At 49.1% G+C, this 22210-nt stretch overlaps 1 protein-coding gene across 8 annotated transcripts in view; it reads left to right on the top strand.

Moving 5' to 3' along the window:
- Positions 1-21664, top strand: part of LOC102462153 (P-selectin-like) — a 40875-nt gene extending 19211 nt beyond the window's left edge. For 3 of the 8 annotated variants that reach the window (XM_075937102.1, XM_075937097.1, XM_014580677.3), the window contains 9 exons: positions 189-374; positions 1011-1196; positions 2156-2341; positions 3220-3405; positions 7427-7612; positions 13650-13772; positions 14510-14540; positions 15742-15797; positions 18990-21661. In XM_075937102.1, the coding sequence (XP_075793217.1) occupies positions 189-374; positions 1011-1196; positions 2156-2341; positions 3220-3405; positions 7427-7612; positions 13650-13772; positions 14510-14540; positions 15742-15796 (1139 nt within the window). In that variant the 3' untranslated portion in view covers position 15797; positions 18990-21661. Of the gene's footprint in view, positions 1-188; positions 375-1010; positions 1197-2155; positions 2342-3219; positions 3406-7426; positions 7613-13649; positions 13773-14509; positions 14541-15741; positions 15798-18989 lie in introns of all 8 variants that reach the window. The other 5 variants (XM_075937096.1, XM_075937100.1, XM_075937099.1 and 2 more) reach the window with 5 other exon arrangements.
- The last annotated feature ends 546 nt before the right edge of the window (positions 21665-22210 follow it).

Below are 22210 nucleotides of genomic sequence, written 5' to 3'. Positions count from 1 at the left end.
GCCTAAACGCACAGAACTGACAAGCAGATCAAGGAAATGATAAACCCCCGTGTTCAGAGCCCCCGTGAACACTTCCAGGAAACTCTGCAGCCACCCCGCTAAAGTAAGCGAAGGCCGGGGGATTCCCAGTGCTGTGGGCTGTTCAGCTCTCGTGAAGCAGTCAGTACAGTTCTGCTTTGCTCTTCCAGCTGTCACGTGCCCAGCGCTGACCGCCCCGGGCAGAGGCTGGTTAAACTGCACTCACTGGCATGGAGACTTCGCGTATAACTCCACCTGTGCCTTCTCCTGTGAGACGGGCTTTGTGCGGCGTGGAGCGGAGACGCTGGAGTGCACGGCCCTGGGACAGTGGACAGGGCCAGCCCCGCGCTGTGAAGGTAGAGAAATAAGAATAAATATGGGCAGGGCCGGCTCAAGCCATTCCTGCGCCCCGGGCAGCGGGCGTGTGGCGCATGCGCGGTTCCACCCCCAGGCGCACGCCGCATGCGCAGCACCACCTTACAGCTGCGCACCTTACAGCTGCAATCGGGTGCACGGTGCCTGATTGCAGCTCTAAGGGGTGCCACACAGCCCCAGGCGCGTGGAGCACCCTACAGCTGCCATCAGGAGCCCCCCATAGGTTGGCGCCCCAGGCAGCTGCCCGGCTAGCCCCCCACTTAATCCAACCCTGAGGATGGGGTGTCTAGAGCACCCTTTGCTGAGCCTGCTCCACACTCTGCCCTTCTGAGATCTCCCCCAAGCACCTATCCCTTCAGCTAATACTTGCACCTCAACTGTCTGTGGCACCAACAGCCTCCATTTCACTCTGTATCCACGGCATCCCATGCTCTAAACCTCCACCACTGCACCACTCCACATCTCCGGCACCCAGGTCTAACCTCATGCACCCCCACACCTGTGACACTTCAGCACTCCATAGCCTAGTCCCTTGGCACTTCACTCTCCACCATCAAAGACCACCTCCCCACCCCCTCCAGATTTGTGCTTTAACGACCTGTGCCTTCCTGTTCCAGCTGTCAAGTGCCCAGCGCTGGCTGCACCAGGCAGGGGTCTGTTAAACTGCACTCACTGGCATGGAGACTTCGCTTATAACTCCACTTGCACCTTCTCCTGCGAGACGGGCTTTGTGCAGCGTGGAGTGGAGACGCTGGAGTGCACGGCCCTGGGACAGTGGACAGAGCCAGCCCCGCGCTGTGAAGGTAGAGGCCCAGCATTAACTTTTGGTGTCTAGTGAGTCAGTGCTGCTGGTGTCATAACGCCAGGATCCCTTCCTTCTCTCTACAAATCCTTCCTATGTAAATATCAGAAACAAAACAATGATTATACCCATGAGAGACGCCTACAGGAATATAGTCACGGGAGCTCTCTGTTTAAGAGGATGTTACAATGATCCTCATTCTATAATATGGTAACACCTATATTATTTCTGGTGACTTTTATGAAATTGAGTGAAATCTCTATGCACACATTTTTAACAGACCAGATATATGTTTCAAAACAATTGGTCAGATGTGCTGGTTTTTGCAGATCAATGTATTTTGACTGAATGCTGAATAAAAGGTAACCAAGTACATAAATATCTCTCTGTATTCAGTCTGCTTTGCTAGGTACATAATTGGTGTGTTAATTATTCTATAACCACGGCTTCCCATATTTGTTTGACCATTCCCCAGGGAAAGGGCTATTTTTCCTTTAGGCTACCAATAGCCAAGCAGCTACTAACAGATGAGTGATTAATTCACAATTCCCCAGGAGTTTCTAATTCCGAGTGCTGCACCACCCAGGATGTCATGTCTCTGGCTCCACATCACCCCGGCACTTACCCTCCTATACTGGCATACCCATGGCATTGCACCCCCTCATGGGCACTTACCCTCCTATACTGGCATACCCATGGCATTGCACCCCCTCATGGGTTCTTCCCTTCGCAACTCATGCTCCAGCACCAACAGACCTATCCCTTAGGATGTCTAAATGTAGAGAACTGACAAGCAAATCATGGAAATATTAAACCCAACATTCAGAGTCCCTGTGAACACTGCCAGGAAACTCTGTAGCCGCTGCCATGCTAATGGAAACGAAGGCCGGGGGATTCCCAGTGCTCTGGACTGTTCAGCTCTCGTGAAGCAGTCCGTACAGTTCTGCTTTGCTTTTCCAGCTGTCACGTGCCCAGCGCTGGCCGCCCCTGGCAGAGGCTGGTTAAACTGCACTCACTGGCATGGAGACTTCGCGTATAACTCCACCTGCACCTTTTCCTGCGAGACGGGCTTTGTGCGGCGTGGAGCGGAGACGCTGGAGTGCACGGCCCTGGGACAGTGGACAGAGCCAGCCCCGCGCTGTGAAGGTAGAGACCCAGCGTTGGCTGTGGGGTGTGTGGAATGTACCTTGCTAAGCTGGTGTGATCCCAGCTGACTTTCCATAGGAACTCCTCTCTTTTCCAGGTCTAGGGAAGACAGGTGTTGTGTCCAGTGGTTGGGAGCCAGCGTAGGGGGCCTTTTGATTTGAGGCAGCTGTGCAACATAAAGCTTCAATGAGAGAAACGTGTGTACAAGGGAGACAATGGGTCTCGAAATAACTGGTAAACCTCATTTTATGAGGAAAAAGGGTTATTCTGAGGAAAGGGTTTTCTCTCGAAATAACCTGTCTTAACAGCGTTAGTTATATCGAAATAGTGCCATAACGTGATTATGCAAATGACGTAAATCCCTGCTTCATTTGCAATTTCGAATGTCTTCATTTGCATCCCTCTCTTGAAAGAGGGTGCAAGTGTAGACATACCCTGCTACAGATGGCTCTCCTTCAGCTGCCCCCCACACTCTCCTCTGGGCCTCCTGTCAGCTAGTGTTTTTCACCATGGGCTCAATGTCAGATGTTTTCCCTTGGCTCTCTAAATCCTCTGTGTGACCCTGCCCCTGCTGGCACCATGACCCTTGGCACTTAGTCCACTCACAGTGTCACCTCACACCCGTCACCTGCTCCCTATGAGAACCAGGCACCTCAGTTACCATTGAGCCCCCGTCCCTTCTCATTTCACCACTCCACTCCACTTCTGGCTCCATGTGCTTGGAACTCTTTACCCCCGGCACCCACAGAACATGCCTGCACCCACCTACTCGTGACACTGCCCTACCCATCTACCCATTCTCCTAGTACTGCACCCAACAACACCTTCCCCTCACACATCTAGTCTCCTGCCTTAAGACTTGTGCTTTGCTATTCCAGCTGTCAAATGCCTAGCGCTGGACACCCCAGAGAGGGGCCAGCTAACCTGCTCTCAGTGGCATGGAAACTTCACGTATAATTCCACCTGCGCCTTCTCCTGCGAGATGGGATTTGTGCGAACTGGACCAAACTTGCTGGAGTGCACGGCCCGAGGAGAATGGACAGCGCACCCTCCGCACTGTGAAGGTATAGACTGTCACGTTACTGGGCCTGGCCTGGGCATCTGCTCAGGGCGAATTGCTCAAACTAGGGGCTCCGTATAGCACCAGACTGGAGACCTTCCCAAATAGGCCACAAACCAGTCCCACAGAGCGCTCCAGCTGCCAGCTTGGCCAGCCAGAAGCCTCACAAGCAAACTCCTTTGACACCCCAACTCTCTCTGAGCCCCAAACAGTCACAGGCCTAACACACAGGTGAGGGGTTTTAGAACCCAATCTCACCTTCCCAAACGAGTTCTGTCCGGTCCCAAGAAACCAGCCACAGGTCCCAGTCAATGTACACTCTGGATCTTACCCACAAGATCACGCTGGGCCAATCCTTTAGAATCTACAGTCTAAAGGTTTATTACTACAAGAAAGAAAAGCATGAGAGTAAGGTTGTTAAAGTATCATACATTACATGCATCGCATCTCCCAGTTCTTGATGCAGGCTCTTAGCAGAGATGTTATAAAATGCTATCTTAAAAGCGTCTGGTGTACGTCCTATGTCAGGATGGGTCCACAGTTCTTTCTGGCTCGTGATTCCCTGCAAGGCTGCATCTGGGATCAAGAGCTGAGCTGAAGACCAAAATGGAGGAAGCCACATGGCATATTTATATCCCTCCTTGGCTTCTTCCAAGCTGGAGAGAGTCACATGGTCAGTGGCCAGACATCTAGATTCCTTCCCAGGTGGTCACTGGTACTTAAGAGATCTATTGTCCCTGAAGCCTTGCTAATTAGCATGTCCATAGGCTGAGCTTTCCTCGCCTATTGCTCAACCACATAGAGAGAAACTTCCAGTCTCCATACAGAGCACATGTTTATAGCTCCACACATAGATATTATACAATTACCTGAATAGAATATACAGGCAGTCCCCGAGTTACGCGGATCCGACTTATGTCGGATCCGCAGTTACGAACGGGGCCGTTCCTCTCCCTGGTCTCCAGCAGACCAGGGAGAGGAAGCAAAGCGGCGGAACACGTGGGCAGTGGACAGGGCTGTCCGCTGCCCACGCACTCCGAGGCTTGGCTCTGCTTTGCCCCCCCCCCGTCCCCCTGGTCTGCAGACCAGGGGGACGGGGGGGGGGGCAAAGCAGAGCCAAGCAGCGGAGCGCGCGGTCAGCTGACAGCCCAGACGCGTCTGGGCTGTCAGCTGGCAGCGCGCTCCGTGGCTTGGCTCTGCTTTGCCCCTCCCCTCCCCCTGGTCTGCAGACCAGGGGGACGGGGGGCAAAGCAAAGCAAAGCCGCGGAGCACGCGGGCAGCCCAGACGCGTCTGGGCTGTCCGCTGCCCGCGTGTTCCACCGCTTTGCTCCCCGTCCCCCTGGTCTGCAGACCAGGGGGACGGGGAGCAAAGCAGAGCAAAGCCACGGAGCCCGAGGGCAGCAGGACAGCCACGGCGCGTCTGGGCTGTCCCGCTGCCCCCGTGCTCCGCGGCTTTGCTCCGGACACCTGTGGTACAGCAGCTGGGGCGCTGCCAGTTGGTCCCGTAGTGCCGCTCTGGGCGCTACTGGACCAACCGGGCAGCACCCCAGCTGTTCTGCCCCAGGCTTCTGATTCAGCCACTGCTGGTCAGATTCAGCAGCGGCTGAATCAGGACGCCTGGGGCAGAGCAGCTTGGGTGCTGCTGGGTTGGTCCAGTAGCGCCGAGGAGTGGTGGCGCTACTGGACCAACCCAGCAGCACCCCAGCTGCTCTGCCCCAGGTGTCCCCAAGTCAGCCGCTGCTGAAACTGACCAGTGGCTGACTACAGGAAGCCCCTGCCCCGGGCTTCCTGGAATCAGCCGCTGATCAGTTTCAGCAGCAGCTGACTTGGGGATGCCTGGGGTTCTTAAGTTGAATCTGTATGTAAGTCAGAACTGGCGTCCAGATTCAGCCGCTGTTGAAACTGATCAGTTTCAGCAGCGGCTGAATCTGGACGCCAGTTCCGACTTACATACAGATTCAACTTAAGAACAAACCTACAGTCCCTATCTTGTACGTAACCCGGGGACTGCCTGTACAGACTCAGTAGAAGGTAAGCTTTCGGTTGACACCTCACATGGCCCCCTTTGTACCAACTTTTGGGGCAAACACCCCCCCATGGGTGCAGCAGTGAACTGGCTGCTTCCCATAAAATCCAGTAATGGTCCGTCACACGGACTCAACATTAACATTGGTTGTTTGGAGAGTATGTGGTGGAGTAGGTATGATGCGAGGTATCCTTCCCCGGGAGCCAAGATCTCTGCCCGTTCTGGGGAGGAGCGCTATTGTGTAGCATGGTTTGGGAGCCAGGGCAGAGAGAATGTTGTGTAATAAGGAGACAAGGGCCTGACCCATTGGGCAGCCATTTACACCCGTGCAAAGTGTGTGCTAATGGCATGCAATTCCTGTCAGCACAATTCATCCCTCCAGCAAGCACCTTGTCCCTTAGCACGCACATGACAATCTGCCTGCGTGATCCACCAGTCTGTGTTCCTGTCATGCTGCTCACCTGCACGCCATTAGTGGACACCCACTTTGGGAGCACCGCTCTCTCTGGCATGCCATTTTACTTGGCCCCACATGCCCCTGACCAGAGCACCTCAGCCAGAGGCTGCCCAAAACAGTCTGCCAGTCTAAGCAAAACTCAGTGTGTCACCCCATCCTCATAGGCTGCGGGTGGCAGATTTGGCCTGGCATGTCAAGAAGGAGGCACGGGGGCCAAATCTGAGTGGATGACATTGAAACCTGGTGTGCAAAGTTACAGCATCACTCTACTTTAGTCTGCACGCTCCCAGCGTGCTGGAGGGGCAGCTGCCTGTAGCTGGAGAAGCCTCTGACCCACAACCACCTCACACTGCAGCTCAAGCAGCCAAATCTCCTGGCAGCCCATCCACCTGGCACTCGATGCCCCCTGCACCCAGACACCTTTGGCACTTAACTACCCGTCAGCCTGTTCCCCTAGCCCTTCTCCCCTCGCAGCCAGCCCTGACAGCGTTGCTGATGGGGGGCCTGCAAAGCAGCTGTGGAGAGTAGGGAAGATCGGGTTGGCTGCTATGAATTGGATTAAAAACTGCCCACAGGTTTCCATACCACAGTTCTGCAGTCTCCCCTTGAGCTAAGGTGTCGAGCGGCACAGGCAGGGCTCCCTCTTCCTCCATTATCATGATTTATCTAGGCCAGTGGATCTCAAACCCTTGTATTGGTGGCCCCTTCTGAGCAGCAAGCCTACGAGTGCAATCCCCCCTTATACATTTAATGCTCTTACAAATGCTGGAGGCAAAGTGGGGGTTGGGTGACGGCTGACAGCTCGTGACCCCCCATAACAACCTTAGAACTGCTGCCCAGGAGATATCTGGCAGAGCACTCTCAGCCTCCCACAGCCAATAGCAGGTGTTTCTATAGGTAGTGCACATCTGCCCATGCTTTGGTGCACATAACAAAATGTATTCCACACACAACTGGAAAAATAGAGGGAACATTGGGCTGTAGGCTTTGTACTTAACCAGGCTCTCCTGGTTATGGAAACTATCCAAGCTGCTTCCTGTAGCTGCAGGCTGGTGCTTAAGACCAGCAGTGTCCCACACAAAGAGTATGTCACTGGTGGGATTACAGCATGTGGAGACGTACCTGAGATGGCGCTGATTGAGTTCAAGGGGACCTGGGCCTGGCCTGTGCCAGTTAACTTGGGCACGTGGGGCTCAGGCTGCCGAGTTATTTGATTGCAGGGTTGGGCTGGGGCCTGAGCTGAGTGCTCCAGTCACATTTCTGATTGCGGCGTAGACCTTGGCAGCTGCTTACCGTGTCTCTAGTTACAGCTCCCTAGTAGGAGGTAACACTGCATGCTTCCAGTGGTGATTCCCGTTACATGGTGAGGGCTATCAGCCACCTATGTCCTCTGAGTCTTCATCTCCACCCTGGCTGCATTCCATCCCGTCCCCTTCGGCCACTGGGGCGTCTTCCCAGGTCAGCAAAGGCTGCATTAGATGCTGTAGGCTGAGCTTTGCAAGACGGGTATGAACATTTGATTGGTTTTTTGTTCTATTCCAGTCACACGGTGCCCTGAGCTGCGAGGCCTGGAGCCAGTTCTTATGAATTGCTCCCACCCTCTGGGACCTTTCAGCTACAGGTCAGCATGCCGCTTCCGCTGCACTCCGGGCTACTTCCTCAATGGGACAAGCAGGGTGCAGTGCCAGCCAGATGGGCAGTGGTCAGACAAGATGCCTGCCTGCCAAGGTACATTGTTTTGCTATTTGGAGCGGTGCTTTTCCCTGGCAGTCCCTTTGCTGGAGCAAGACAACTGGGCGAATGTGGAGCGGCTCAAGTGGGAACTCAGCATTTCCGGGGTGGGGAAGGAGTTCTGTGGGCTGGCAAATGAGGCTGGGCTGGATATCAACCGGAGCAGGACCTTTTGGGGGCAGTTACAGCCCTTTGCAAAGCAGCACACTTCAGTGAAAGCAGCAAGCACTAGAGCTGCACACAGACGGGGTGACCAGTGGGCACCAGACACTAACCTGCCCAGTATCCTGTCTCTGGCAGGAACCAGCACCAGATGTTGCTGGGGAAAGTGGAAGAAGCCCGGGGCCATCATTACCCATATACAGATTATGCAGCTGTGTAGGGTACCTGAAAATTTGGGGCACCACTAAGTCTTAATGTCCATCCACCTGCCTCTTCCTATCCCGTTCTATGATTCTGCTTCCTCCAGAGAGGATCTAGTTCACTTAACAGTGAAAAAGCCTGTGCCAGAGTGATTAGCAGAACCCTGAACCTGTGAAAGAGCCATTCGAGTGGTAGCAAAGCCATTTAATAGGCATTTGCCAACCCCTATCAGTTTCTGATTTGACTGTGTTAGACTACAGGACCTTAGTTTAAAATTCATTTTAAAAATATTTCATTAGTGTGCTGCTGATGATTATAAAATTCCATCTCTAAAAACTTATGCCCCCCAGCTCCCATCGGGCATAGGGGCACTAGTTTGAATTTAAGTGCAATCGAGGATCTACCTTAAACCCAAATACCCTGGCCCCACCTCCTTCCTGCCCCTTTTCTGGGGCCCCGCCTCTGCTCACTCCATCCTCCCTCCCTTTTCCCATCCTCCGTCCATTCCACCAGGCAGGGGCAGAAGGTTGGGGCACTTGCTCTGGTCTTTGAAATGTGAGAAGGGCTCTGAGCTGAGCCTGGGGCAGGGGGCTGGGGAGCAGGAGGGGGTTCAAGATTGGGGCAGGGGTTCGCAGCTTGCTCCAGCTGGGCACTGCTTACCTCAGGCTAAGGCAGGCTCACCCCTGCACCACTCTCCAAAGCAGCCAGCAACCTCCCTCCATCCCTAGCCCTGTTGTGCTCCCCCTCCATTCTGTGGAGACAGAATCCAGGGTGGGAGGGGGCACCCTGACATCAGCACCCCCTCCTCTCCCTTCACTGCTCTGCACAGCAAGCGGGAGGCTCCTGGGGTGGGGGCGGGAGGCAAGCTGTAAGGCAAAGGGCAGGAGATGAGCAGCAGTGGGGCAAGGGGCAGATGAAGTGCGGCCACTTGGCAGCCTCTTGGCCAAAGCAGTCAAGAGCCCCTGTCAGGGGCTCCAAGATCCACCAGTAGATCCTGATCGACTGGTTGGTGCCCACTGGTGTAGGGCCTCATAGATCATAAGCGTGGCCCTGAAGAAGCCCCACAGCAGGCAGGTTTGGAATGGTTTGTTCCACTCGTTGGGTTGGCTCAAGCAGGGGAGCACCCGTCCCTCCAAGACTCTGTATCTAGTGCAGTGGTTCCCAAACTTTTCAGCATCATGCCCCCTTTTGGATTTTTCAGAAACTCTAATGCCCCCCCCCCCTTTCCCCAACAGCAGCAAAACTTGTTGAATAAAAATAAAGGAACTGACGGGGGCTGAAAAACAAAAATAGCAGCAAAACTTTGGAGGCGGGGGGGATTGACGGGGGGGGGGGGGGAGGCTGGGTTGCCTCGCGCCCCCCCCCAGTTTGGGAACCCATGATCTGGTGTTTGCTGATGCCTTGCTGGGCCTGGAGAGTATTAGCACTTGGAGTCAGAGTGTCAGCAGCACACTGGCGTGCTAAGTGTATTGGATTGGAATTTGCCACCTTCCCTTTCACTGAATATCCCCTGGTGCTATGAGGCTGGGAAAACACTCTCCAGGCGTCATTTATCGGGGCCCCATCTACAGCAATGACCCAGTGTCCCGCCTTCGCTTTGTGTCTCTAGCCAGCCTGCTTTCATCCTGCTCTAGATTTTCCTTATTATGCTCCATCCAGTTTCATTTGCATCCTAACCATTTGGTTGGTTTGTTGGCGGCCGCAGCACAGAAAGCAGAGCAGTGTGCGCCATCGAATTGTCCTTAGCGATGCCCACGTCGATTTCCTGAGCTCGCACAGCTTATGTAGAACTCCAGTATGATGTAGGGTGGTTCGAGTTATTCTCTCCAGCCAGAAACGGCTGTGTCCACCCACCTGTTACATGGATGTAACTGGGTGGGCAGGGGGCCATATTGCCCCTCCACACTGCAAGTCCAGGTAGGCACAAAGTGATACAGGGAGCTAATCATCAGGGAAGTGCAGCCACTGCACATAGCACCAGCCTCTTCCCAGTGGGGGGGCCCAGCTGGGCCTTAGTGCCCCCCCCCCACTAGGCCTGGCCAGTGTTCACAGCCCTGCCCTTGCTCCTCCTTTTCCCCAGATGTCCTGTCCTCTCTAGCCAGGACAGAGGCTGGAGCTGGGCCATGGTAAGAGCCTTCCAAGGAGACCAGGCCACTGTGGAGAGCCCTAGGCCCTCCAGCACAGGGGAGGCAGGGTCTTGGGGAACGATGAGGGGACCACAGAAGAGGCAGGGCCTCAAGAGTCTCTACTTCTTCTCAGGCTCTGGCACTCTTGCCTCCAGCACATATTACTTGGAATTTATCTGACTTAGGAGCAGGACTCCTGGTAACTTTCGGTGGGATTCAGGAGCTTTACGCTCTGATTGTTAAAGGTCCAAGTGACTCAATACAGCTAGGTCACTTTTCAAAAGTGGCGGAGTCCTTTGGAGGGACTTAGCTGTCCAAGTCACGGAAGGCCACATTTTAACAAGTATTGGAGCACCTAAAGATTCAGACAGGGGCCTAATGAGAGTGTCAGGGGCATCTAACTTCCAGAGTTCAGCACCTCGCCTGCTTAGGTGTTTTTGTGACTCCCACTAGGGCCTGTTTGTCTCACTAGGGACCTAAATACCTTTGAAAATCTGGTTCTAAGTCCCTTAGGCACAAGAATGGCCATACTGGATCAGACCAAAGGTCCATGTAGCCCAGTATCCTGTCTGCCGACAGTGGCCAATACCAGACGCCCCAGAGGGAGGGATCACAACAGATAATCCTGATGTGATCCCTCCCCTGTCACCCACCTCCAGAGAAACAGAGGCTAGGGATACCATTCCTACCCATCCTGGTTAATAGCCATTGATGGACCTAACCTCCATGAATCTATCTTGCTCTTTTTTGAACCCTGTTAAAGTTCTAGCCATCACCGCGTCCTCTGGCAAGGAGTTCCACAGGTTGACTGTGCGCTGTGTGAAGAAAAACTTCCTTTTGTTTATTTTAAACCTGCTGCCTATAGTTGGGATTATTTTTTCCAATGTTCATTATTTTACATTTATCAACATTAAATTGCATTTGCCAGTTTGATGCCCAATCACTTAGTTTGGTGAGATCTTTTTGAAGTTCTTCACAGTCTGCTTTGGTCTTAACTACCTTGAGCAGTTTGGTATCATCTGCAAATTTTGCCACTTCACTGTTTACCCCTTGCTCTAGATCATTTATAAATAAGTTGAATACGATGAGTCCCAGGATAGACCTTTGGGGTACCCCACTAGTTATCTCTCTCTATTAAGAAAACTTACCATTTATTCCTACCTTTTCTTTCCTGTCTTTTAACCAGTTATCAATCCACAAAAGGACCTTCCCTCTTATCCCATGACAACTTACTTTACTTAAGAGCCTTTGGTGAGCGACCTTGTCAAAGGCTTTCTGGAAATCTAAGTCTACTAAATCCACTAGATCCCCCTTGTCTACCTGTTTGTTGACCCTCTCAAAGAACTGTAGCAGATTAGTAAGGCATGATTTCCCTTTACAGAAACCATGTTGACTTTCCCCCAACAGATTATATTCATCCATGTGTCTGACAATTTTATTCTTCACTATAGTTTCAACTAATTTGCCCTGTACTGAAGTTAGACTTACAGGTCTGTAATTGCCAGGATCACCTCTAGAGCCCCTTTTAAATATTGACATCACATTAGCTATCTTCCAATCATTATGTACAGACTCTGATTTAAAGGATAGGTTACAAACCACAGTTTATAATTCCGCAATTTTCAATCTGGGACAATTTCTCAGATTTGTCTCCTAAAAAGAATGGCTCAGGTTTGGGAATCTCCCCAATATCCTCAGCCTTGAAGACTGAAGGAAAGAATTAATTCAGCTTCTCTGCAATGACTTAATCATCTTTGAGTGCTCCTTTAGCATCTTCACCATCGAAGGGCCTCACTGGGGGTACATCTACATATAATTAGACGTATCAAAATTGCCAATGAAGCGGGGATTAAATATCCCATGCTTCATTAGTATAAAAATGGCCACCACTTTTTTTTGGCATGGAGCTTTGTTGGAGAAAAGCAGCAGTCTAGAGGCTGATCTTTCGAGAAATAAAGCCTTTTTCAAAAGATCCTGTAAACCTCATTTCACGAGGGATAAGGGATCTTTTGAAAAAGGCTTTATTTCTCGAAAGATCAGCCTCTAGACTGCTGCTTTTCTCTGACAAAGCTCCCTGCCGAAAAAAAGCAGTGGCCATTTTTATGCTAATGAAGTGCGGGATATTTAAATCCCTGCTTCATTAGCAATTTCGATGTGCCTAATCTGCATCTCTTTGTCAGCAGAGAGATGCAGTCTAGACACACCCTTGTTGTTTAGCTGGCTTCCTGCTTCTGATGTACTAAAAAAAATTTTGCTTTTACTTTTTGAGTTTCTGGCTAGCTGTTCTTCAAACTCCTTTTTGGCTTTTCTTATCATATTTTTACACTTAATCTGACAAAGTTTATGGTCCTTTCTATTTTCCTCACTAGGATTTGACTTCCATTTTTTAAAAACATATCTTTTTATCTGTCACTGATTCTTTTACATGGTTGTTAAGCCACGGTGGCTCTTTTTTGGTTCTCTTACTGTGTTTTTTAATGTGGGGTATACATTTAAGTTGGGCCTCTATTATAGTGTCTGGAAAGTTTCCATGCAGCTTGCAGAGATTTTTCTTTTGTCACTGTACTGTTTAATTTCTGTTTCACCGACTTCCTCATTTTTGTGTAGTTCCCCTTTCTGAAATTAAATGCCACAGTGCTGGGCTGCTGAGGGGTTTTTCTCCCCACAAGGATGTTAAATTTTATTATATTATGGTCACTATTTCCAAGTGGTCTAGTTATATTTACCTCTTGAACCAGATCCTGCGCTCCACTTAGGACTAAATCAAGAATAGCCTCTCCCCTTGTGGGTTCCAGAGCCAGCTGCTGCCAGAAGCAGTCACTTAAGGTATCAAGAAATTGTATCTCTGCATCCTGTCCTGAGGTGATGTGTACCCAGTCAATATGGAGATAGTTGAAATCCCCTATTATTATTGAGTTTTTAAATTTGATAGCCTCTTTAATCTCCCTTAGCATTTCATAGTCACTATCACTGACCTAATCAGGTGACGGATAATATATCCCGATTGCTATATTCTTATTATTGGAGCATGGAATTTCTATCCATAGAGATTCTATGGAACATTTTGGTCATTAAGATTTTTAATTCATTTGAGTCTATATTTTCTTTCACGTATAGTGCCACTCCCCCACCAGCACGACTGTTTCTGTTCTTCTGATATATTTTGTACCTTAGTATGATTATGTTCCATTTGATTGTCCTCATTCCACCAAGTTTCCGTGATGCCTATTATATCAATATTCTCCTTTAAAACTAGGCACTCTAGTTCACCCATTTTACTATTTAGACTTCCAGCATTTGTGTATAAGCACTAATTTGTCACTAATTATCCATCTGCCATTCCTTGATGCATTAGACTCTTTCTTTTGATTGTATCTCATCTGATCCGACCCATATTTCCATCCTCCCCTCCTGACTAGAACACAGAGCATCTCTATTAATAGAATTTCCCCTAATTGACATCTCTGTTCAATCCATGTGCACTTTTGAAAAATTTACCCCCAGTGATCTGAACCCTAACATGTTGGCCTGGGAATTTATTTCAGAAGAGGCCGCTTCTTATTTCAAGCAAGTTCTGCTTTACATGGGTGTTGGAGCTGTGGCCCTTGTGGCTGTGTTGCTGACAAGTATACCCATAGTTCTACTAATCAGGCGTCTCAGTGACAAAGGTAAGACGTGCATGGCTTTGTTTGCGCCTTTGGTTACTGCTGAGGGCATTTGCCTTGAAACAAGTGATTTATCCTTGGAAGTGCAGTTAAAGTCAGAAAAGTGATTCAAAATGGTCCCTTATTAGTCCACGTGGCTCATCCCTAAAAAGACATGACAAAATGAGAGAAAGGGAGCCCTATCATCCCTGTTTTACAGAAGGCAAAATGAGGCTTGTTGAGATGAAGGGGCTGAGTCAACCCTCACTAAAGTCAACAGAACCAGTGTGGCTGCTGCTGCTATTTTCAGGAAGGTCCAAAAGTCTAAAATACAGAAGACTAGCATGGTATTGTTGAAGGAGACTCCCAGAGAACCACCCTACGATCTACCAGAAACTATTTTTTGGAGGGTAACTGATGTTCAGTAAACAAAGCCCCAGCATAGAGATAGAAGCACTGTGAGCTGCATCTTGTTTTCCTGGGCCTCCAAATAATAATTTCACCTATCCCAGAGACCTTGCCTCTGTACCCCTTGGTTCAGATGGCATGTTTAAGGTGGTCCCAGTTCTCTTCCCTCCTTCCAGGCCTGGAGTGTCACCAGCTGGAGTGGGGCATATGCACCCGAGCACAGTCCACTAACCACCTCAGAGCGTTAGGGTGAGAAACTGCTTCAGCCACATGCTTGTCATATCCTTCACTGATAAGGTCTGTTTTGTTGTTGTTTCTACTCCATCCCGGGGATGTTTCAATTCCATCATCAGAGGAAACAAAAAGGCTGCTGAATCCTACCAGGTAAGAGCAATGTGTTCTGTGAGCTTACCACGCTAACCTGCACCATGGCTTTCCCAAGTACTGCAGCTACCAGGAAGCTTGCCAGTCCTATTTTTCCTCACCCACCCTTCGACAAATTTTAGCCTTTTCAGTTAAACATTCATGACCAACTCAAAGGTCAATTTTCTGAAAGCCTGCATAGGAATGTTTTGTAGTTTCAAGCGCAAGATGTGTAAGCCACTTTCTCCCATCATAAAATGCCAGATAGTCCTTACATGAATAACTCTAGTGCTGAATCAGCTGGGGCTATAAAGCTAAGTTCTGGCAGGGAGATTGACACCTTCTCAAAATGGGCTTTGAGACTTACAATGAAAACTGGTTTTGATTAGACCCAGTGATGAGCCTTTGCAAATCACATTTTGTGCATATGCAGAGGCATGATAGATGGGTTTTTAACAATGATTTGCCAGGGTTCCAAAGACAGGATGCACTTTTTTGCATGTGTTGCTAATGAGACTGCATGCACATTAGAAACAATTGGTCAGTAGATGCTGACAGAGTGAACTAGGGCTCTATTGGAGTCATGCCCAGGTCAATGGGATTGTCTTGCCTGCTCTGTGTATGGATGATTTATTACTAATTTCCAGTTTTTAAAATAATAGCCATTTCTTTCATTTGGTCCTTTAAAAATTGCAGTTCCAGGGGCCTCTGTTAATCTATATTGTGAGAATTTAAAGTGTGTTCCACCATAGAGCCAAAAACATCATGGCATGTAGTCCCTGAGCGTGACCCATCTTGTCCATGGTGTTGTTTTATTAGACCTGGATTTCTGTGCAGAGCAGGCTCAAGTCTGGAAGGACAGTATAGGCTTTGTAAACAATAAACTGAAGAATGGCTCAAAAGATGGTGTCATTAATTTCATTGTTGTTGGCTTGTAATATGGATCCATATGAAGACAGGTACAAACTTGGAGTATAGTCATGAGTGGTTGGTTACAGCATTCCATTCAGGAGATAGAAAGGCTCTGATAACACAGGCAGTGCTTCATTTGGGAAAACATGTAAATCTGCAAGAGCTGTCATATCTGAGCCTAATTCATACTTTGCAGAGGGTGGAAGAACGAGCTCCTTAAGAGAGAAAAGGCCTTTTTGGGCCCATGTTAGGGGTTCTCTCATTTCCTATCACTCCAGGCTTATACCAGTGTGTTTCTGTTGTTGTCTAGTGACCTGGGAGCAGCTGGTGTCTTTACAAATGCTGCGTTTGACTCCACTTTGTAAGGTAAACTGTCAAAGAAATCAGTCTTGAAATGCAAATTTATTTCTGAGAGACAGGGCGAGTGAGATAATACCTTGTATTGGACCAGCTTCTGTAGGTGAGCGAAACAAGTTTTCAAGCCACACAAAGCTCTTCTTCAGGCCTGGGAAATGTACTCCAACCCTCTAACTCAGTGGTTCTCATGTTCTGCGACCCCCTTCTGACAACAAAAATGGCTACATGACTCCAAGGGAGGAGACCTAAGCTGGAGCCCACTGGCTTGGGTGGAAGATGGGGGCGGGGGGCAAAGCCAAAGTGAACCCTACTGCTAAGGGGCAGGGGAGCCAAAGTACAAGGGCTTCAGATGGGGGGGAGGCTGTACCCTGAGCCCCACCAGACAGTGCTGATGCCCTCTGACTTTGCCTTGAGTCCCAGGCAGTAGGGCTCAGGCATTGGCCACAGGAAGTGGGGCTTGGGCCTTGCCTTCAGCCCTGGGCCCCAGCAAATGTAACACTAGCATTGGCAACACCACTAAAACACGGTGACACCCACTTTGGGGTCCTTACCCACAGTTCTCAAATGCTCCCTGCTCTAAACGCAAGATGGAACAGTGTTTAGCATAAGTAATTAGCATCTATACCAAGGGACCATTCAAGGTAAAGTGGCCCATTGTCACCCCTGCATTGTCACAGGACAAAAAACTTTAGTGGGTAGCAGATTGCTGTCATGAGCCATAATCCTGCTCTCTGTTTAGTAGTCCATGATTTTTCCTGTCTAGCACAGTTATGAATTTAAGCTCCCAGGCTCATCTCCTGCAATGTTGTGTAGGTTTCTTTTGGGGATGAGGACAGAGGGATCAGATATACAGTGATTGCTTTGTGTGGTCCCTTACATTTTGTGCAAACTACTTATGCTTAACAATCTCCTCCATCCTGCATCTAGTTGTGACACTCTAGCTGTCTTTTCTAGACCTGAAAAGCTCTGTGTGGCTCAAAAGCTCGTCTCTCTCACCAACAGAAGTTTGGTTGGTCCAATAAAAGATATTACCTCACCCATCTTGTCTCCCTAGTAGCCTGGGATCAACACCATGTATATGGATTTTAGTGATAAACACAAAAGTCTACTCTTGCCTCTGTTAAAACAATCTCACATTGGAATGAAACGTTTATTTTTATTGTAAATGTGACTGGAATACACTGGCCAAGAGGGTTTTTGTCTTCTCTTGTGTCTGGTTCATATTTGTGAATGAGTGACAGTTGCCAGCTAGAGAAGTTATCTCTTTAGCTAGCCTCTGCTTTTGGTGCTGGTTTCAATCCCCAGTGACAACTCATGGGGAAAAACTTAAAACTAACACTGCTACCCCTCTGAGACTTTTTAACTCATGGGGAGGGAACCTGGGCTAAAGAAGTCCAGTTAGCTGGTGACAGTAACTTACCTTGTTACAGCCCTGGCTGAGTCTCCACTCTGGACAGTCACTAATCTGCTGTATGGGGCCCAACCTTTGGTTTCCTTTGTGGGTACTAGAGTTTATAGTTTAGATCTTTGGGGACAACATGACAGTTAAATCAAGGAACACAGTCTATAAACACTCACTTGACTCTTAGATGGTACAAGAGTTACAGATCTAAGGCAAAATAACAAACATCTGCACACAGTTCTCTTCCTCCAAGAGGTCACCTCTCCTTTTAATCATCTGGGGGTTGGTTAGGGTTCTTGTCGGCAGGCAAGCCTCCCGCCCCTCCCTCCAGCATGTCTTCTTTTCTGGCAGTGCTAGATCCCTTGTACAGGCAGTATGTGTCTGTCAGGTGGTCAGCTGGAGGAAAACAGCAGTTCAGTCAGGGAGGGAATTCCAGCATCTCCCTTTCCCAAACAGGTGTCTGTGGCCTGGCTTACAATTTAAAAGTTCAGTTGATCTAAGCCCTTGTATAGACAGCAGTAGGTCAAAAGAAGAATTCTTCAGTTGGCCTAATTATTACCTCTCAAGGGGGTCAATTAACTAGTGACAGGAAAACTCATTCTGTCAATGTAGCAAGATCCTACACTACAGTGCTACAGCAGCACAGCTGCCAAACTCAGCTACACCGCCTACGCATCACACTTCTTCAGGCACAATCTGTTCACTATGTGCCAGGACCCTGCTAGCAACCAGCTGAGCTAAGTCACAGTGACTGTTATAATTACACATTATATTGCACATAGCAAAATGGAATTTGTAAGTTAACCCAGACATAGTCGCCAAATGGTCATAATCTCTTATGTGAACCAGTCACTAGAAGCAGACAAAGACCATCTTCTCCAACTTGTCACATGAGAGTCCACTGTGGTTTGATGTGTGTTTATTTTACTGTCTAAACTACATGCATTACTGAATAGGATTTCAAGTAGGGATATTAAATTTAGATTAATTGGCTAATCGTATAGTCAATGCAATTTGCATCAACTATTCAATTAGTTGATAAGGGCGCCTCCGTCTTTGAAGTGTAGCAACAGCCCCAGGGCTGTTGCTACATTTCAAAGGCGAAAGGCCTTGGGGGGAACACAGAGCCAGCAAAGAACTCAAGCAGTCTTCTGCTGGCCCCGTGCTCCGCACAGCATTTCAAAGTGGCAACGCACGCAGCACTGCCGCTTTGAAATGCCGCGTGCAGCCCGGGGCCAGCATGCGGCCTTTCAAAACGGCAGACCCTGGGCTCCACACAGTGCTGCCACTTTGAAACTCTGCATTCAGCAAGAGCCAGTTGCACTTGGCGTTTCAAAGCAGTAACACAGTGTGAAGCCAAGTGTCTAGTCCCAGGCTCACTGTGGCGCTGCTGCTTTGAAGCACCCTCCCTTTTCCCCACTCTTGTTGCCTCTTTCTGATAGAGGCAGCAGGGGGTGGGGACTAGTCGACTAGTTGTTCACATCCTTAGTTTCAACCTGTGTATCATGGCCATCCCCCTTTCTCTGAGGGCAAATGGGAGGAGTGTCATGATTTTTTTTTAATTGTGATATGGGGTCATGACATGGAAAAGGATGAGAACTCTTGTGCTAGAGGAACTGGTACATCATGCGTTCTAGCCTGGCCCTAAAAAGATCTCTAGAAGCTTCAATACATGAGCACAACTCTTCTCCCTATTCACTCCACAAGCATGTGAATAACTCAGAAAGGAACAAACTGAGCTTTGCCAAACACTACAAAGAAACTCTTCTTTGGGTGATTTCTTCTTCTCTTATTCATAGCTAAAGTGAAAGGTGCCCCCAGGAAAGAAGATCACTGGAAGTGAAAGGACCTGAAGATGGTACTCGTGCCTCAATCCTTTTAGAAGATGTTTTTATAGTTTACGGCTCAGATTTGTCATCCTCCAGTGCAAGAGTTCATAGCGACTGACAGGGATTAAACTAACCCTGGTACACACATCCAGTTCTGATCTGAAATCTGAGCTTGTTCTCCTCTGACACTGGACTTTGGTTCACCATCTAGTTGTATCATGTAAAGGTCCCCAAGATATTTTGTTATTTCATTCATCTCCCTATCTAATGCTCTGAAAGGACCTCCAGACCTGGGGCCTCGTACCTAAACCCTCAATCGCTCACTTGTCCCAGCCTGACCATCATAATATTCAACAGTCACAAAGAATTCCATATCTTCTAAGTGCTTGAGGAGTACATTGTTACTGTTCTGCAAAGTGTCTGTCACCTCCTAAGGTAAATTGGCTAAATTGTGTATTCCTTCTGCCTTGTTCTCCAGAAGTGCTTATTATGCACAGCATATGGAGTTTTTTGGAGTATTGCTTTTTTTATAGGTCAAACCTGATGCTTTTTTGTTACTGGTGAACTATGACAAGTTTTATACAATAGCTAGTAGTGAGACAAGTTATCAAGTCTCAAGTTACCACTTGCCCTTCACAGACATTTTCCAGCTTCTTGTCTTCTTTCTTTGCCTGTGCTGGTGGATCATGGTGTTGCCCCACCTGCACTGGAACATCTTGCAGAAACAGAGCAGTTGGAGGGGACAGCCCTCTAAGAAAGAGACAGCTGGCTGGAACTTGAAGCTGTGTTGACTAGGGAACGGAGACACGAGACAATGTTACAGAGGTTGCCATTCTTTGCCTGAATGTCTTCTTGAGATTTTCAAGCTGGGATCTTCCTCCTCACAAAAGCCTGGTATGATGAGCAATAGCTCAGTAAGCAGACTTTGGAGGCTGACTTATTCCCTTCATTAAACTCATACACCTTCACTAATGCCATTGGCTTTAGACAGGAAAACTTAAGCATACAGTGATTTGATTTTTTTTTCTAGGCAGCCTCTATTAGTGTTTCTACAGGTTGAACCTCTCTAGTCCAGCACCCTGGGGATGTGACTGGTGCAAACCAGAGAATTTGCTGAACTAAGGGAGCTCAATGCAGAGTGCCAGCAGGTCTCTACAGGCAGGGGAAGTATGAGTGTGAGGCAAAGCTCATGCTAAGCTGCATGGCAGTGCCGCTGTCTAGCTGCTTAATCAGCCCCACCTCGGGGCACAGGGCTGCCACGCACAGGGTTGCCTGGCTGTGGGAGGGACACCTTTTCCTCAGCTACAACTCTTCCCTGCTGGGGACGGAGGAGAGCGCCTCTCCCAGCCAGTATGGATGGGACATTAGGAGGGAAGAGTCACTGGGGAGGGGAGGGGAGTTTGGGACAGCCCATCTGAAGAGAAGACAGACTGCTCTCATTATAGCAGCTGGATATGGCTGCAGCTACCTATGAAAAACCCAGCAAGCTCTCCCAGTCCTTGGCTGGGCAGGGACAGTGAGGGCAAGGAAGCAAACTGCATGCAGTGGGTGGGTGACATACGGAGTGGGTGGGTGCTGGCAATGGCGAAGTGGGGGTGGGGAGTTTGTTTATGGTGTGACCTCCTGACTCCCAGCTGAGCTGCAGCTGCCTGTGCCTACAACTCCAAAACAAAAGGTGTAGCCAGAAGGGCCCACTTGGGTGGGTAAGAATTAGAGGGGGGAGTGGAACAGGAGGGATAGTGGGGTAAGTCCCGACCCCACTCCCTGGCTGGAGCACCAGAGCAGAGTGAAATATGCGCTGGCCCCGCTCCCCAGTGCTCACCCTTGGCTATGCCCTGCTCTGAAAGGCAGGATGCTCTTCCAGTCTCTGGCAGGAGCCGTGTGTAGGGGAGCACAGATAGCATGGGGCTAGGTGGGGGGAAAGGCTGTTAGTGGGTCCCGGCGTCTGTGCGGTTGGGGGGGGGAGGGTAGTCGGCTTGGGCCTATCCTGACTCTCGTTTGGTCTGCAGCAAGAGTCAGACCCTTTCTGTCTCAGCACAGCAGTCCTAGCTAGGCTGCAGGTGCAGGGGAGAGACAACAGGGAGGCAGGCTGCATGGGGAAGGGTGCCAAAATTTCAGGTGGGTTTTACGGGCATGTAGCTACATGGGAGATGGGGTGCTGCTGGGGAAATTCCTTTGTCTCATTATTGCACCAGAGGGAGCATAGATAGTTCAAGTAGATCTTTCCTTTTGCTTGTTGAGGCTGGAGTGAGGAGGACTTGGTACTAATTATCAACTGACTGATGTCATAATTACAAGATCTGAAATATGCCAGGAAAAATATGATGAGGGAAAGAATAACGTAGCACTCTGTTTTCCACTGTTAGACTTAAAGATAAACACAAAATGGTGAATCCTCTGCAGTTCTATATAAAATATGTGTTTTCCTAGTATGGGCAGGAAGAGATACAGAACGGGCTCGTCTACACTGGCCCCTTTTCCGGAAGGGGCATGTTAATTTCAGCTATCGTAGTAGGGAAATCCACAGGGGATTTAAATATCCCCCGCGGCATTTAAATAAAAATGTCCGCCGCTTTTTTCCGGCTTTTAGAAAAGCTGGAAAAGAGCGTCTACACTGGCCCCGATCCTCCGGAAAAAGCGCCTAATTTGAAGTAGGAATAAGAGCCTCCGGAAAAGGGCGCTTTTTCCGGAGGATCGGGGCCAGTGTAGACGCTCTTTTCCGGCTTTTCTAAAAGCCGGAAAAAAGTGGCGGACATTTTTATTTAAATGCCGCGGGGGATATTTAAATCCCCCGCGGATTTCCCTACTACGATAGCTGAAATTAACATGCCCCTTCCGGAAAAGGGGCCAGTGTAGACGTAGCCAACTTGTTTTTAGCCATGTTGAGTTTACAGGAGGCCATTTGCCTGGAGATGTTCAAAAGACTGGGCTAAAATTTAGTTTTGTTTTGGTGGGAGACGGATCCAGAGCAGAGAAGTAAAGAGAGCTGAGAGATTCTGCACTAGCAGATCTTAATGCAGGATCCGTCTTCACTTGTATTGGTGTTTTCCTACCATAAAGCATTTAGGCTGCTTTTGTAGATAAGGATTCATGCTTTAGTGAATGAATGCTGGAGCAAAATCTTAGGGATATGCTTAGCTCATGACATTTGCATGATAAAGTTTAAATAGGTGTTAACAGCTTAAGATCAG

Source organism: Pelodiscus sinensis, chromosome 9 (assembly GCF_049634645.1).
Source record: "Pelodiscus sinensis isolate JC-2024 chromosome 9, ASM4963464v1, whole genome shotgun sequence".
Classification (NCBI taxonomy): domain Eukaryota; kingdom Metazoa; phylum Chordata; order Testudines; family Trionychidae; genus Pelodiscus; species Pelodiscus sinensis.
Note: the sequence above shows the minus strand (reverse complement) of the source record. Positions and strands in the feature narration are given on the sequence as shown.